Source organism: Chelonoidis abingdonii, chromosome 10 (assembly GCF_003597395.2).
Source record: "Chelonoidis abingdonii isolate Lonesome George chromosome 10, CheloAbing_2.0, whole genome shotgun sequence".
In the NCBI taxonomy this organism is placed as follows: Eukaryota; Metazoa; Chordata; order Testudines; family Testudinidae; genus Chelonoidis; species Chelonoidis abingdonii.
The window spans coordinates 17,735,441-17,753,929 of NC_133778.1; the positions used below are offsets into that span (position 1 = coordinate 17,735,441).

General features: G+C 45.3%; 1 protein-coding gene across 2 annotated transcripts in view; it reads right to left on the reverse strand.

Moving 5' to 3' along the window:
- Nucleotides 1–938: 938 nt before the first annotated feature.
- Nucleotides 939–18,489, reverse strand: part of PARD3B (par-3 family cell polarity regulator beta) — a 725,193-nt gene continuing 707,642 nt past the window's right edge. For both annotated transcript variants that reach the window (XM_075069989.1, XM_075069988.1), the window contains exon 23: nt 939–5,442. In XM_075069989.1, the coding sequence (XP_074926090.1) occupies nt 5,082–5,442 (361 nt within the window). In that variant the 3' untranslated portion in view covers nt 939–5,081. The remainder of the gene's footprint in view (nt 5,443–18,489) is intronic.

The window sequence follows — 18,489 nt, forward strand, 5'->3', positions numbered from 1 at the left end:
AACAGAGTTGACCATCTCTTATGCGTCCCCTGTAGAACCCTGCCTCAGTTTCCTTCAGGGACCTTAAGAACTCCACACAGACGTGGGGGAGGAATAGCTCAGTGGTTTGAGCATTGGCCTGCTTAAACCCAGGGTTGTGAACTCAATCCTTGAGGGGGCCATTTAGGGATTTGGGGCTTGGTCCTGCTTTGAGCAGGGGGTTGGACTAGATGATCTCCTGAGGTCCCTTCCAACCCTAATAATCTAGGATTCTATGATCACCCCTGCCTGGGTCTGGTTGAATTACAGGAACAGTTCAAAAACAAGACTCAAGGTTCCAAAATATAGGCTGTTTCCACATCTCCAAAGGTAATTCTCTGGAGTCTTCTACCACATCCAGAGCTCTTGTTCTGTCCAAGCCTGCTGTTCACGAAGCCACTCCTAGCCCTTCCTAACTGGAGCTCAAATTTCTAGATCTGGCTTCCAGCCTCAAAACCCTTCTCCAGTCAAGGGTCTCCTGCTTGCTGCAATTCTTCCGCAGCCTCTGCTACAGCTTCCTTTACAAGGCTCAGGTGCCTTCTCTTAAGCCCAACTGGGCAGCAGGTAATCAGTCACAGGTGCGCTGGACCCTGTTCCCTCTTAAAGGGGTCAGTCAGCAGGTGACAGACGCTAACATCTCTGTGAAAAGTGCCATGGGATCAGGACCTTGGTTTTACAAGTCATCTGGAACATGGAATGTCCAACAGCAGAGCATCCCGCACCACAAAGCTGGAGCACTGATTCAAAGCTGGCTCTGAGGGATTCAAAGTCAAGTGTAATGAGCCATTATCACCATTTTCTGCAGCAATGCTGGGTTTTCCTTGAAGTTCTCCCACTAATCCTGACCATGCCAGATCACAACCCAAGAAGATGCCTTCAGAAGTGCAAAGAAGTGATAGAATCAATATACAAATAGATGGTTGTTTGTAGTCTTAAAGCCTTTATTTTAATGCAAAATAAAACAGGTAAAATTTATATAGTTATATATAACAAAAAAATGCAAAATCAGTTATGGTACCAAAATTTTTTCTCAAATTTGGTGTTGAATCTCTCCCCCCAGTGATTTCACTCTATTTTTTATTCAACACACACAACCATAGTCAAGTATCATAAAAAAGCGAAGAAATAATAGAAAAGTGACTTATAAACAACACGTCCTGGTTTATTATATGTTGCTAGCAAAGGGCACTCTCCAGACTGTGCACGTAAGGTTAGAATACTCTTGCAAACAACTGCAATCATGACTGCAGGATAGAGCCTCATCCTGGGAGGAGATAAGCAACTTCAGTTAAGTGGAAAGCCTCAGGATCAGGCCCCAGAAGAGTAATGGGACTTACTCAGAACTGTCTTGTCTGAAAAGGAAATCTTTGAGGATGCTTATGATGATGACAACGAGGAGGAGGAGGTAGCACTTTCACTCTGTACAAAAATTAGGCAACATGTGAAGCTATCTCTAGTTTAGGATGTTTGTGTGAGCTGGTGTTCAGGGTTGCAGGCATTATTTAGGGATAGGGGTTGTTTTCATTCTTCAGTGCCCTCCGTTTTGCAGAAAGACATCTTTGCAAGAGTGCCCACAGAGCCTCCTTATAATAGCAGTTATCACAGTGGTAATGGTTCCTCATAGGCCAATGTCAGTGGATCACGAGTGCTCGGTCACTCAGCAAGTCACCAGTTTCTATTTGTGTCTCTAAATCCTTCACCACCCAACTGCCTCTTTATCAGAAACTGATGCTGCAACTCAGCCAGCACAGCAGCTTGGGGCGTCACAGCAGCCTTCCTGGCATGCAAGCAGGTTGCTCTTGTTTAATCCTGATTCATGCCACCGTGCAAATGTACAGCGTTCTGCCTCCTGCAGTAACCTGGGCTGTCCTTGCAAACCCAGATCACGGCAGGAAGGTTTTTGCTGGATTGGCACATTTTTGATGAAGGAGTGTGAGGCAACTATGTGTCAAGAGCATTTCAGACATGTAACACTCCAAAACATATGGACATATGGGGAAAAAGAGCAACCTGCTACTGAACGGCTCTTTTGGATTTTGCAAGTGGTGTATTTTCAACTGTCAGTTGTAGCACCTCGTGAAATTTGCACGGTACATATTTTCCACAATATGGTGCTAAAATCATACATTTTACATTGCACAGAAGAAGACTATATATACAGTAGTTACATATCATGCTTTGCAAATACAGTACCTCTACAAGATATTAAACCAGCAAATTGCAATTTTCTCCTACACCAGCACCATAGATTAATGAGATGGTCTGTAATATCTTTTGCTCCTGTCCCCCAGCAAGGTCAAATTTTCTCCTTCATAGCTTCCAGCCGTGTATGATGTGTCCATATATTATACTAGTATCTACTATTTTTTGTTAAGTCTCTTCTGTGTAACATGTTGAGTAAGATTAACAACTTGGAAGGTGCTCGTTTGAACTGACTCCCCTAACCAAGTGGTGCCATTGCAGTCAATGTGAGCCTTCACAGGAGGTTTCAGGTTACATAGAGACAATTGAGCAAGCCCTTCAAAGGCCATAAATAACCCAGAAGCTGTTTCCATCCTGTTTTTATTCGGCCCTGGCTCATGAAATACTGTAAATGAGTTCTGTAAGCTGTGCTGCGGAGCATTTGAAGGGTTAGTAGGTAATGAAGGATAAGGCAGTAGCTTATATTCAGAGCTGTTCTTAATTGTGGTCTGGCTTGATCAAGCCACTGTCGCAAACATATTTGTTTCTTTACAGCTGGATCAAATGCATCTGGGGCTGTATTTCAAAAGATGAAAGGAAAGTATTTGAATTTGTGTTCACTTTGCTTTAGGTGGACATGCATGTCACTAGCAGCTACCCTGTGGCTGCCAAATCTTTATTAACCGAGTCTACCACCCAGTACAGAAAGCTCGTTCAAAGAAGTACAAGGCTGTGTGTGGCATGTCCCCTACACAGTGTTCACAGTGGAATGGGAATGAATCTAATGGTTGGAAGAGCCCCTCGGAATGCAGCTGTGCAAACCTGTGTGAGACTCAGATACACCCTGCACCAGTCTCCAGAGAGTGAATGAATTCTTACCAGTCCTGATAAAGGGATACGCAACAGATGAAGGGACCCTTTGTGTGATCTATAACTGGGAGGTGAGCTGTGCAATGAATCCTGATGCATTTGCTGCGTACCAAAGGGCGTCAGCCAGGCCAGGTCCCAGACCTCTCTCTCAACAGAAGCTCGTTTGGGGGGAGGGGCCCAAACGAGCTTCTGTTGCTTCCAAAGGCAGAGCTTGAAGAATGATGGACACTCAGAAGCTACTTAAAATGTGTTCCTAGTTACAGGCTCTGTGGTTCCCTAAGCAATGCTTAGCATGACAAATCATTGAGCGAAGCATCCAAGCATCTGAAGCCCGGTTAGACTGCACAGCAAATGTCTGTGGAGTTGGGAAGTCGCATGGCTGGGAGGCATATTTCAAACTGCCTCAGAGCATCTTTCACCTCCTTAAGGCCAGAGCAGCCCTGAACTAATGTCTGCAGAGAGTTGGGGGAAAGAAGCTAGGTCCTTCTTCTACCTTCTCCTGCTCCCACTCCACTTGTCCTTCCCCTTGTCTTCTCTTTCTCCATGAACCTCAGCGTCTCTCCTCTCCTCACCTAATTGTTTTAAAAAACCTTAATTGTTTAAACCATTCTCCTCATTCCTTTTCTCTTTGCCCCCAACGTTTCTAAAGCAATCTCTCCTCTGTTATCCTCATTCTCTTCTCCATCCCGTTGCTTTTAAAAGCCTAAAGCCTCCCCCTTACCCCCTTTTTCCCAGTTGCTGTGCAGAGCACTGCCAGGCGAATTGGCATTGCTTGGCATTTTGCACAGTACTGGCACTGCCAGAGCCTGAGCTTCCTTGCAGTGATCAGCAGTGGGCCCTGCATTAACAGGTGACAATTCGAGCGGCAGGGGCCATGCACACTGACAGCAGAAGAATAGCACAGAAGCCTACAACTGCAGGCTCAGAATTCATTAACTGATATACCAGCAGACACCTTTATGCAAACCTGACTAGAGTAGGGGCAAGTACAGGCTCTGCCCTCCCTGATCCATCTGAATACTTGATGGAGTAACAATTTAATAGCACTTACTGTACTTCACACCTCAGGCCAGATCCTCAGCAGGTATAAATAGGATTAGCTCCACTGAAGTCAAGAAAGCTACACTCATTGACAGCTGCTGAGCACCTGGCCCCTAGGCTTTCCATTTAAGAGCTGTGCACTGCATAATATACGTACACATGGGAACAGACAGACATTTTTCAGATGGTTGCCTCATCCCCTAATGATCCTGTAGGACAGTTCTATGAATACTCTCCAAACTGCCCAAGTTTAGTTCATTTTAGTCCAACTGTGTTATCTGCAATATGAAAAGAGGATAAACTTGATGCAGAATTACCAAAAATGAGGGCTCCCACATGCATGTTCCAGCAAACAAGCAGAAAGAGGAAGAGACAGGCAAGATTAAAAACCAATGATTATGGCATTCTCAAAATATAAAACTGCTGATTCGTGTGGGAGTGGAACAGCACGGAAGTCATTGGTAAAGTCACCACTGCACACGGCACTAGATTACACAAGACTCTCTGATCCCGAGAAGAGCAGCACTGCACTGAACACAGGGTCAGGTCACCAGAAGGCTTCTGTGATATAATACTTCTGCGGTGTAGATCCAAAATGGACTCTGGTGATAACACCACTGGTCTTTTACAGAGGGTGCACTGTGTGTCTGTATGTGTGTGTAGCCAGATGTGGTAAATAGCCCTGAGCTGTACTAACAGTTGCACTTACTTTTCAGCCATCACTTTCTATTTTTAACTGGTGTTAAAAACATCTGAATGTCTGGTAATGCACGTACCTAAAAGACACAGTCTCAATCTGATATGGCCCAAGATTCCTGTGAAAATGAACCTATCCTGAGGCAGGTTCAGTAAGAATGATTCCAGTTAAGGTGCCATTCCTACATGCAGTTAAGCTTGCTAGGACCAACTGTAAAAAAGGGAATGTCAGGAATCCTCCATCCCAGCCCATGTTGACAAAGTCCAGTTTCAGGCTATACAGCTGCAGTCACGGGATTCTTCTGCCTGGAATCCTGATGTCTATATTGGTATTGATCCGGGCTGCTCCCACGCTGCCCTGTTCGGCCCATTTCATTATAAGCTGGTACTCTGTGTGGTTGGGGAGGTGAAGGAGGGACATCCTGGCGGAGGGGTCCCTTGTTCTGAGTGGTTAGTTGCTGGCTTGGGTAATACTGGGGATACCGCAATTCTGCTGCCCTCATGTCTTGTGCACGAGGGTAGGTTCCTTTAGAGGGGTGGACAGCAGGCTGCCCTCCTGGGTAGTATGGAAGATCTCGCTCTTTGTATATCACTCGGGGCCCTGTTGAATACTCCATTGGTTCTGCTGGGCCACACCTGGGAAGGAAGAAAATACATCTAGATAAATAAAGCAGTATTCCAAGCCAGCAACACACTGTAGTTAAAGTTCTACATTTAATGTGGGACAGGAAATGGCACCTCAGCTGTAACTTGACCTGATGAGTCAAAACAGAACTTGAGAGTAAAAAGTCCTCCCAGCTACATGATGCAGTATTTCTAATTCACAGGATACTGGGTGCCAGGGTCCTGCGCCCATCACAGCCCACTGACAAAGGAAGAGCTCTGCAGCTCACAAAGCCAGCCTCCCTTGATCCATTTGCCATAATGGAAACAAAGATCCTTCAAACAATGTGTGTTTGACTGCGTCTTATCTAGCCTGAGGATAAACAGACAAGTTTGGGCTACAGCTTTGCAAATCCCATAAGCCGTATGTGCACAAATAATCACACCTCCCAGCCCTGGGCCACTTTTTTCTTCTAACATGTCAGACTGTAAAATTCTCAAAACACCATAGTTGGAAATCTTGGAACTCCTGGAAGAAACAACAGGGATGTTAGGATACAGTATCTGTGTTTCATGGGTTAGCCGCCAGTGAGGTTTCAAAAAACCCCTGTGAGCTGGAGAGCCTGATGTTAAGTCTGCTCTGTAACTTGTCTGCATCCATAAGGGTTTGGCTAGCTCTGGTGCATGTGAAAAGCAACATGTGAACATGTAATCCCAGAGGATGTGCTATAAAGTCTCCTCTGTACCATTCTGTGTCTTAAATGCCATGATTTACACTAATGAGGGATTGATATTTCTCCCTAGAATAGTTTAACATGTGATACTTCTAAATGGCAAAAATAATTGTTCTGCATAGATATGTCACTGCAGCATCCACAACAGTTCAGCACAATTAGGAATTTTACCATTGTGACTGCAAATGTCCTTATACTTCACTAGGGCAAAACCTCCCATTGACTTCAGTGGAATTTTTTGCCTGAGGACAAGCTGAAGGAACTGCAGGATTTTGACCCAAAGAGAAGACTGAAAATGTAAATTAGACACACCTGCCCTGGGGCACAGGACTACACTCATCAGCGGTTGTTGAAAAACATTTTTGTGGATTTATTACAAAAAAAATCTCTATTGTAAAAGATATCAAGTGTCCAATATGCTAATGACTTTCACTTCCTTCACCAAACTCTCTTTTGTTCACACGGGGATTTTATAAGCATGCTTCTCATTTCTTAACCCGGGCGCCCCTCCCAGATGCCATCGAAAATTGTTTTGCATGAAGTGAAACACAACATGTGGTTTTCTGCTGCACTCGTTTAAGCCCATGGGGTAAATCACAGACATAGGCAATGAACAAACATTATCTGCCTTGAAATGAACCTACAACACTCCCCCTGGAATCGCTTAGTGCAAATGTTTCCTGTTTAAAATGGAAAGAGAGAAAGGAAGAATTCCAGGCCTTGGACTTTTAGGACCCTGCGGTCTCCAGAGACGTTTTGCTTTAAAAACAGAACATTATAAAAGACAGGCCCTCCTGTTTTTTTCATGAGACAGTCCAGGCAAAGTGCTGAAGGGGTTGAAGCCACCCTCTGAGATACTAAACGGACTCTTAACCCACATGTGTTCAGACAACTGGTATCTCTACTCTCACACAGAGGCCTTGCAACAAAGTCTAACTTCCACAGGAAGCCAAAGGGCTGCTTTGTGTGTTTCTATCAGAGGTGGTAAGAATGATGACAAGACTGGTGGATGGGCCATCCACACCATACCTTGCAACTGGAAGCTTGTGTTTATGTGCAAGAGAAATCAAACGCGGAAGCAGTTGTGTGTCAAGGAATAAAACAACGGGAACAAATGTTAGTGTGTCATACTTGGCATTAGTTTCCCTTTCCAAGACTCGAGAGACTAGCAATTCTGAAAAGGATATTTGTCAAGATAATGGTCATACGTTTTAATGTAATTTTTCTTAGCTGTTATCATTAGACAGAATTTTTGCTAAATTGTGTTTTAAAAAAATCAAAATAATGCAAATGTGCTTAGGACAGATGCAAAGCTCAGAGGGAATCTGGGCAACTTTGAATTGGGCCCTTAATGCAAAGCAGAATTTATGATTTTAAAGTATTTCAAATGTAATTGGTGGAGAACAGCTTTGGTTAAAGCTGCAATTAGAGTTGCTCTTGGAACAAGCTCCTGTGCATCACGAGCTGCACACTCAACGGACCTTCACTCTCCAAGGGTCTGGATGTGGCAAAGAAGGAGCATTACACAGTGTGGAGGAGGGGCAAGAGGCTGTAGAACAGGGGTTGGCAACCTATGGCACAAGTGCCAAAGACGGCACGCTGCTGCCTGCTGGGGTCCTGGCCGCTGGCCCCGCTCAACCTGCTGCCGAACCCAGGCTGGCAGCTGGGACCCTGGCAGGCATCAGTGTGCCATTAAAAATCCTGCCTGCCCTGGTCCAGCCCGCTCTTCTCCGCCCCTCCCGCCGACATTTGCATATGCTTTCCTGACCTCCGTCACTTCCGGGGGGAGGTTGTGTTTCTGCTTGGGGTGGTGAAAACAGTAGAGCGGGCCCTGACTGGCACACGAAACCTTAAATTAGAGTGAATAAATGAAGACTTGGTGCATCACTTCTGAAAGGTTGCTGACCCCTGCTGTAGAGCATAGGCGCTGACTTCCTCTGTTTCTGGGGGAGAAGGGGGAGGCTCTTCCCCTACTCCACCCCTTCCCCCAAGCCAGTGTCTCTATTCCACCCCTACCTCATTCCACCCTGGCCCCCCACTCCTCCTCTCCCTAGGGCCGCTCCAGGCACCAGCACAGCAAGCAGGCACTTGGGGCAGTGAAGGGGAAGGGGCGGCACGTCGGACTCTTCGGCGTCAATTCGGCAGCGGGTCCCTCAGTCCGCCTCGGAGGGAAGGACCTGCTGCCGAATTTATGCCAAAGAAGAAAGCGGCGCGGTGGAGCTGCCGCTGAAGTGCCAGCGATCGCGATTGTGGTTTTTTTTTTCTTTTTTTCGCTGCTTGGGGCAGCAAAAACCCTGGAGCCGGCCCTACCTCTCTCCCGGTGCCTCCTACACCTTGCTGAACAAGGCGGGCAGGAGGCACTGGGAGGAAGGGGTAGGAGCTGATTGGCAGGGCTTCTGGTGGGTGCTCCAGCTCCAGAGGACCCATGGAGTCAGTGCCTATAGGGAATGGCTTCTTTTCAGGAAAGTTGAGTGTGCTGGGGATGTGGAACCATTCAGAGTAACATTTGGGAAGGAAGAAACCACTTTCCACGGTAAAAGTATTGGGATCTAGTTTGATGGCCAATTTTACCCATGCAGGGCGTTCCCTCTCCAGGCCTCTCTTCATCTCTTCTGGGGGTGGAGTACAAATGGCTCAGCTATGCCTATAGGGTCAGGATTGGCAGCTGGAGGATGGTCAGGCTGGGAAAGGAGTGGGTAGAGCCGGGCATGGTTCCACTCACGCTTCAGAAAAGCCCGTGTGTTAATACTTGTGCAGGTTCCACCACCCTTCGGATAAAAAGCCACGAACATTTCAAGGGAGTTTCTGTGGGCAGGGAAGGCTGGGGGAGCCTTGGCAATTCTGCTTCACTGGCGACCCCTGAGGAGAACAATCTGAGGGAAACTCAACAAAGGGTCCTTGTAGATGGGTCGGCCCCCCTTGCCCAGCTCACTTCCCCAGGGTACTTCTGAAGGAGAGGAGGGGATGACCCAGGCCATTGTTCCTATTTATAATAAGCCCTGGATGTTGAAACTGAACAGTTCCCTGATGATTCATTCTAGATCATCTCATGATCCCTTCTGGTCTTTAGCTCTGTGTTTCTAATACTCTCTCCCCTCCCCTCCCCTGCCTCATGCTTGTTAGTTTATTATGGGTGATTTCCTCCCAAATCCAGGCCTGCTAGCATCAGTGATTTTAAAAGGGTGTCAGAGAGTGGTTCAAAGCACTTTTTGGAGCCCCCACTCCCCATGTCACATTAAGCAGCAGCTACGAATTTGTAAGACGAAGAAAAGGAAAGAATAGCTGGTGCTTGACCAACCCTGAACGTCCCTTTTATTATTTTTTCAAATGGACAGAAAGTCAGTATTTTTAAGGCAGCATCAGAAATGCTGTCACCAGAAAAAGCTGCACTCACATGAATAAAGGGAGATTTTGGGGGAAATTTCTAAGAATAGTGATTCCAGAGAGTGAATGCATTGCCACTTTGGAGCACCTCAATCTTCATCTGACCTTATACAGTCTGCTTGTGTGTGTTATTACTTTTCTTTAAAAAAAACGAACAAAAAAACCATAAGCCAAACCAAACACCTTTTCAATTGCAGCCCCTTGGACACAGCGTTCATTTCTGAGTAGAAGCAAAACAACTCTGCATTTTCTCTCAGCAGAGGCCCTAATGTAATTCTTTCCCCCTCCCGCTCTGTTTTTGTTAGCTCCTGGTGGGTTCAGAGTTCAGAAGGCTGGCTCACACCTCCCCAGTGACCCACAGCTTGTGAGTCAGACCAACAACCAGAAGTGGAAAATCACTGACCCATGCGATCCATCCAAACCCCACAGATTGGGTCAAGCAGGTCCAGCCACTCCAAAGGGCCTGATTAGGAGTGTGCCCTTTAAGACGACACGCTGAGCATGAACTGCTCTGTGTCAGCTGTTTGCTTTCTGGTCAGTTGTTTGACCTAGGGGGCCAGTGGGCTTAATGGCTGGCTGCAGATGGGGAACTTACACAACAGCACTGGAAGGAGCTGATCTTGTAGCCAGGGGTGGCTCCCGGCCCCAGCACGCCAAGCGTGGAGCAGCATGCCGCGGGGGGTGCTCTGCCAGTCGCCGGGAGGGCAGCAGGCAGGCAGCCTTCGGCGGCGTGCCTGCGGAGAGTCCGCTGGTCCCACGGCTTTGGTGGACCACCTGCAGGCACGCCGCTGAAGGCTGCCTGCCTGCTGTGCTCCCTGTGGCATGCCGCAGTGCTTAGGGCAGCGAAATGTCTAGAGCCGCCCGTGCTTGTAGCGCAGCCTTTTACTGACTGGCTGACTTGTGCCTTTCCCCAGTGAAGGAGTAGGGAGCAGAAGATGCAGGACCAGCTACGTTAATATACTTCTTGTTAAGGAAGTCATAGGCCACGTCTACACTACGGGATAATATCGAATTAGCTAAAATCGGTTTTATAAAACTGATATTATAAATTCGATTTCATGCGGCCACACTAGGCACAGTAATTCGGCATTGTGCGTCCATGCTCCGAGGCTAACGTCGATTTCTGAAGCATTGCATTGTGGGTAGCTCTTCTGTAGCTATCCCATAGTTCCCGCAGTCTCCCCCGCCCCTTGGAATTCAGGGTTGAATCATTATTGTCGCAGGGTGGTTCTGGGTAAATGTCATCAGTCATTCCTTCCTCTGGGAAAACATCAGCTGACAATCCTTTCGCGCCATTTTTCCCTGGATTGCCCTGGCAGATGCCATAGCACGGCAACCATGGAGCCCGTTCAGCTTTTTTTTTTTTTCCGGCACCGTATGTGTACTGGATGCCGCGGAGAGAGAGGCGATACTCCAGCGCTACACAGCAGCATTCACTTGCTTTTGCAATGATAGCAGAGATGGTTACCGGTCGTTCTGTACCGTCTACTGCCGGAGAAAACTGGCAATGAGATGACGGTTATCTCTCCCCTCTCTGTACTGTCCGCTGCTATCATGAGTGCCCCTGGCTGAAATCGGCCGGGGGCGCAACGCAAAAGCAAAATTGGGATTGACTCACTTGGACTGAGTCAATCCCCCCTTATGGTTTCTAAAAATAGAGTCAGTCCTGCCTAGAATAAGGGGCAAGTGTATTAGAGGACCAGTGTATCAGAGCACAGCTGCTCCGTGTCAGTATTCACAGGGGGTGCCCCTGCAACAACCCACCCGTTGCTTCCTCCTCCCCAACCTTCCTGGGCTACCGTGGCAGTGTCCCCCCCCATTTGTGTCATGAAGTTATAAAGAATGCAGGAATAAGAAACAGAGACTTGTTAGTGAGATAAAATGAGGGGGAGGCAGCCTCCCGGGGCTATGACAGTCCAGGCAGTACAGAATCTTTTCTTTACACAGGAAAGGGAGGGGGCTGATGAAGCTCAGCCCCAGTTGCTATGATGAAGACAGTTACCAGCCGTTCTGTACCATCTACTGGGAGTAACTGGGAGTCATTCCCATTTTTACCCAGGCGCCCCCAGCCAGCCTCACCTGAGGCCAGCCAGGAGCACTCACGGGCTGATGGCGACGACGGATATCAGTCATATTGTACCGTCTGTGCGTCCAGCTCCGAGTCTAAGTGATATTATGAAGCATTGCATTGTGGTAGTCTTCTGTAGCGCTATCCATAGTTCCGCAGTCTCGCCTGCGCTTGTATCAGGTTGAATCATATTGTCGCAGGTGGTTCTGGTCAATGTCATCAGTCATTCCTATCTCTGGGAAACATAGTTACAACTTTCGCGGCATTTTTCCACTGGATTGCCTGGCAGATCGCATACATGGAGCCCGTTCACTTTTTTTTTTTCGGCACGTATGAGTACTGATGCCGGGAGAGAGAGGCGATACTCCACGCTCACCAGTAAAAGCAATTCACTTGCTTTGCAATGATAGCAGAGATGGTTAACGGTCGTATCTGATACCGTCACTGCCGGAGCAAACGGCATAGAGATGACGGTTATGTCTCCCTAGTATGCCCCGCTGCTATCACGAGTGCCCTGGTGAAATCGGCGGGGGCGCAACGCAAAGCAAAATTGGGATTGACTCACTTGGGACTGAGTCAATCCCTCTTATGGTTTCTAAATAGAGTAGTTCCTGCTAGAATAAGGGCAAGTGGTATTTAAGGACCAGTGTACCAGAGTACCGATGCTCCGTGTCAGTATTCGGGGTGCCCTGCACAACCCACCCGTTGCTGTTCCCATCATCCCCAAGCTGTCCTGGGCTACGTGGCAGTGTCCCCTAATCCGATATATTAATATCGAATTTAGCGCTACTCCTCTCGTCGGGGTGGAGTACAGAAATCGATTTAAAGAGCCCTCTATATCGATATAAAGGGCGTTGTAGTGTGGACGGGTACAGCGTTAAATTGATTTAAAGCTCTTTAAATCGATTTAAACGCGTACTGTAGACCAGGCCATAGAAAGAGAGAAGTAGGAGCACTGACTTCAAGGAAGGAATCAAAGCCATTAGAGCTGCATGAAAACTCTCCTCCCAAATAGTGACCTGATGTAGGCAAAGTGCATTTCAAAAGCCTGTTTACTGAATTGTGATGATAGGAAATACGATTCCCCACCTCCACAGAGAAGTACGGCACAGACAGAAGTCGTGCAAACTTCCCCACACTTCCTGCCAACTTGTTTCAACCTTAACCTACTGGTTCCGAGCTGTGCTGGTTGATCTTCAAAACACAGATCAGTTAGGAACTCTGACTCATTTCTGTAATTAGGAGTCCAATATAACCCTTGTTTTAAAGATGACCTGCAAAGGATGATTAACATATTGTGCTTGTGTGCTTTTTAACTTTTTGCTGATGGTTAAAGAAGGCCTGAACATTTTTTCTTTTCCTGCTTGTTTTTACCTTAGAAATATCAAGAATGTCTGACATTCCCTGGTTTTGCTATGAATCTCAGAGAGCTTTCAGGGTTGTTTACAACCTAACTGAAAGGAGCAGACTCTTTAAAGAAGATCTTCCTCTTTCCAAAATGTTAATTAGTGATTGACATTAAATGGGTGTCAATAAAAAATGGACTACAAATCGTTTCCCCTCTGACTTGCTCAGCTTCTGCTCTCTTGGGTCTTGTGATGTCCCCATTTCAGTCATTCTCCAGTTAGCAGAGAAAAGAATTTCTCCTACTCTGACAGGAAGTACTTGTTGAAATACACCCCAAGAAGTCACATACTTTGTAGCCAATGGAAACCCACACTTGGCTGCAGCCTCTTTTGCATCCTCTTCCATGACTGTGTAGTCTATGAAAGAGATCCTGGGTGATGGCATGAGGTAACAAAGGCAGTGATTAGAGTGCCAAAGAGAACAGAGTCCTGTCTGTGTCCCAGGATGTCAGCAAAGCATTCTCTATATATGCATCACAATGGAGTGCTGCCTGTTCTCTGTGATAAGGGCCCTAACTACATATAAAGAAGAAGATAAAAACCAAGAACAGATCTAGGAATTAAATGAGGCAAACAATCAATCTTATAACAAACATACAAAGTGTTTCTTCTGAGAGTAGACTGTATAAAACTGTTTCTGACTTATATTTTAAAAAATCCTGGCTCTAGGGCTATGTAGTCTCGCTTTCTGATATTTAAAGTCATGGCACATAATAGAGAAAGCAGTGCTGGTTCTAGGCCGTAGCACCAAAAACTTCAGCAGCTTAATATTCAGTGTGCAATACCTAAAGAGTCACTGCATGGGCCTGAGTTTCATTAAAGTCTCTCATTTGCAGGCTGGTTACTCCTGAAACAAATTTTCGGTGCCATTTCAAACCAACATTTATCAATTAAGATCACGTTTTTTGCATTTAAAAAGCTGAATGATACCAAATTTTGTATCCTATTACAAGTGGGAAACTGCAGCACAAGGCATTGCTCTGTTGCTGCTGTCAGTGAGCGATGCTTGTACCTCTCAGCAGAAGGCAGATGTCTAGCAATGTCATACTAACCTCAAACATACCACACACAGATTATTTATGGGCTGAGCTGGTGGAGGTGCTTTCTCCTCCTGATCTTTTATCAACAATGCACAACTAAAAAATCAGATAATGTAAACTAATACAATCCTAGTGTCTCATGTAGCACATGCCACGCAGAGAGAGCTGTTTTTAGTTGGAGCACTGTTGTTTGGAATTCCTTCAGTGTCAGATTTCCAGTTACCAGACCCCTCATCCCTCGTGAAGGCACGAATGCGGTTGGACAGGATTAGCAGAACACTTTGCAATGTATATTACATAGCTTTGATTTCTATAGGATTTGCGGACCCATAAAAATAATGATCATTTCATGACCTATATTACTGGGGGGAAAATGGAAAAACATCTACTTTTGCTACTTGTGTTTGCTTTGATTGCAAGGAGGAGAGGTCTCTCACAGTTTGCTGGGAATTCAAGCAGGGATCAATTACAGACACAAAGCAGATACCTAGGGCCTGATTCTCCGTTCACAGTAGTTTTACACTGTTGAAACTCCTCTAACTTCAACAGTTACCCCTGACTGATCCTAGCGTAAGAGCCTGTCTGCACAGCTTTTGTGTTGCTATAAGAAAAGAGTTAAAGTTTTGAATATAGTTTAGAAAGTAGTAAATTCCCAAATATGTGTGCAGTTAGCCCATATAAGGGTGCTTATATTGGTATAGTTATAGCAGGACAAAAACTGTGCGTAGACCAGACTTAAGTGACTGGAAAATCAGGCCTTTTTCTATTTGAAAGCATATCATGGATAGCCTCTAATCAATACAAAGTATTGGAGCTGACTGAATCACAGAATATCAACGTTGGCAGGAACCTCAGGAGATTATCTAGTCCAACCCCCTGCTTACAGCAGGACCAAGCCCCAGACAGACTTTTGCCCCAGATCCCTAAATTGCCTCCTCAAGGATTGAACTCACAACCCTGGGTTTAGCAGGCCAATGCTCAACCCACTAGCAAATGCTAGTCAGAGATCTTATGAAAACATAGCTTCTGTTTGCAGGGCACATTTTAAGGGGGTCAGCAGGTGATGCATGTTTATGGGCACTGGAAGAGAAATGATGGCAGAAGAACACGATGCAGAAAAATAAGGTCTTGGATGGACAATGTGGTATTCTGGGTGGATTAAAAGGACTATTCATCCATAAAGAGATTGGCAGAGGATTATACAGAATGGCCTGCCATGACTGCAAACTTTCTGTAATGGAGACTCCACAGAAGCAGCAGATAGGGGCTCATTTTGAGAGGTGCTGGGCACCTGAACTTATTAGGAGTTGAAGATATTTATCAGGTGCTCAGTGCCTCTCAAAATTGGGACCCAAACAGAGAATTTAGCTACTGATGACAACTCTCCAAGTAGGCCAAAAGAGGCACAGAAAGAATAAACAAAAATGCAATTTAATAACCTGAAAGAACATTTTAACCTTCTATCATGAGATGACAACAACACATGATGTGAGGCTTTCCCTAGGGAGCTTAATGATTCCTTTTGTACATATGATCACTACCGTAACGGTAACTGTACTGAGCCTCTTGTAGAAAATAGGAATAAACTGTGCTCTAGTCTGGCCAGCATCAGAATTTAGGGAGAGATTTTCACAAAACACTCAGCACTGGCTAAACTCTGCTCCTATTGAAAGTAAGTGTGAAACTCTCATTGATTTCAGTAGAAGGAATTAGGCTAACTTTTGAAAATCCCACCCTCCGTGCAAAAGCCACCTCCCGCCCCCCAAATCCTGCCTACAAATATCAGGAGCCATGATAATTAAGTAATTAGGTTAAAAACCTAAAAAACTCCAAGCACAGTGGTTGGTATTTTATAAGTACCTGAAACAGATACAAGACAACCGCTGTGGTAATTTTCCCTAGGTCGCTCCCTCTCATTTTGTTCATATGCCCTCAAGCGTGGTACATCTCCTCTAGTGGTGTATATGGAATAAAGAATTGCCTGTTGAGCAAGACATTTCTATTCTGTGATCTTTTCAAGCTTACAGGGGTCTTAAATAGATCGGTAACTTAAGTGGTGAGTCCTTACCACATGTCATTTCAAATGTTACTCATTATTCGACACTGCATAATGCCTTGTAAGTCGTTAACCTCTTGGCATAAGCAACCCAGTCTCAATACTAGGCAGTTGTGTCTCTTGCACTGGGAACTTTCATGTACTATCATGTGAAAGGCCTTGATTAGATTTTCAGGTCCCCTTGGCCTTTTGTTTCCTAGATCAGCAAGCGCTGAAAGCTCACTATAGAGATGAATGTTCTCAGCCTTTTGCAAGACTGTCCTGCATCACACTGCAATAACTTCTCTGACCAATCAAGGAGTTATGCACTAATGGGAATCCTATCCAACCTGTCTTGACTATTGTAACACTGGGGTCTTATGACCTGTGGGCAGGTGTGAACCAAGGAGAGATTTTGTGCCTGGGGAGGGCCAGAGGATGCTGGTGGTGGTGCTGGTGGCGGGGGGGAGGGAGGTCAAGTTACATTCTGAGCATAGAAAAATCTATTGAATCCATTTTTATATGAGGAATCTTGTATTTTCAAACCTTAAACAAATGAAGCCTATGTAAGAGGGCTATATTCAGTATTACCAGCTCAATACACTAAAAGTCACACAATACTTAGAAGAAAAAATATCAAGCTCACACATCTGAACCCGTCAAAAGAAAAGAAAGTTCAGGACCCCGCTGAATATTACATTTAGATTTAGACTCATACCCAAGGATGAGAAATACTGAACAGGTGAAACACTGCCACTACTGTGAGCCATGTTACACTGAAGTCTCTCTGGACGATGTTATTTGTATTACATGAACCCCTAGAGGCTTCCAGTTAATATTGGGACCCCATTGTACTAGGCACTATAAGAGACAGTCACTGCCCACAAAAGATTACTGTCTAACTAGATAAATCAAAGGGTAACGGGGAAAGAGAAGAAGAGAAGGGGTAAGGTGACTTGACCAAGGTCACCCAGCAAGTCAGTGGAAGAACCAAGACTAGAATGCAGGTTAGTCCAGTGTCCTACCCAGTACTGCTGCTTTGCTGGGTGCTGCCAAGGTGGAAATTAAAGGTCCCACAGTGTTTTAAAAAAGGTAATCCCAGTGCCCCATCCAAAATTTTTTCTCTTAAAAAAAGCACACGGGTTGTGTGTAATGTCCAGGGCTGCATGAGAGCTATTGCTGAACATATAATAGTTCCTTCTTTTGCCTGCACACTTGCTGAACTACAAGTATCCAATTCATTCTGCACAGCACTTTGAATGACACTAAAACCAAATTCCATTCCATTTGTCACATGAAATGAATTTAAAGCACAGTGATCATTCAGCTATGTTGTTAAAATGATTTTCAACAAATAATAGAAGTCATTAAAAGAATCTTTCGAAGTAACAACAACCCAAGCTGAGATTTTCACTATTCAGCCATTGGGATCTGAACATACTCTCTGATCTTCAGCAGGCTAGTAAAAACCTGTAAGAATGGGTTATTAATGTTATTACCAAGCTTTTATTTTTTTAAAAAATCATTCTTCATCTAACTTAAAGCATTCCTAGCAGTTTTCCCTCCATTACCATGATGGAGCACGGCTGTCAGCTCTACCTCCCATGGTACAAACTGGGTGGTAAAATCATGCTTCAATACATAAAGGAGATATACAGTTGGAATTAATGGTAGCTGGTTATTTTCCTCTTCATTTCTTTTTGTTTCTGGGTTCAGTTACACTCACTAAGACGTCCTGTTTTGTTTTTTCTTCCTTGCAGTAAAACCAAAGCTAGAAGTCCTAAGGAAGCTGACAGTTGCTTTTGCATAAAAGCTTTTGTTGTCTTCTTTAGATGCTATTTCAACCTGCATGGTCTCCAAGCCTCTGATTTATTGATTTGTTCCTAAACAACTCAAAGAAACTGTAAATTCATCCTTTATTCCCTATTTGTATTTTGTTTGAATCTAGACATTTACTTCTACACACATTTACATATGCTGATAGACCAGGGGTTCTCAGTCTTCCTAGCCCTGTGACCCCCTTCTGACAACAAAAATTTCGATACAACCCCAGAAGAGAGGTCACCAAAGCTTGAGCCCACTGAAGCCCCACTGCCCTGAGTGGGGTGGCCAAATCTGAAGCCCAAGGGCTTCAGCTCCAGGCAGGGAACCTGGCAGTTTTTCAAAGGGACACTATTAAGGGCCCAAAAGCAAGCTATTCCGATGGGTAGGAAAGATAGAAAATGTGGCAAAATGTGGTTTAACCATGAGATATTGCATGACCTACAAAATAAAAAGGAGTCATAAAAAATGGAAACTAGGTCAGATTACAAAGGATGAATATAGGCAAATAACATAGGAATGCAGGGGCAAGATTAGAAAGGCAAAGGCACAAAATGAGCTCAAACATCTGGAGTCTGTGGAGCTTACAGTC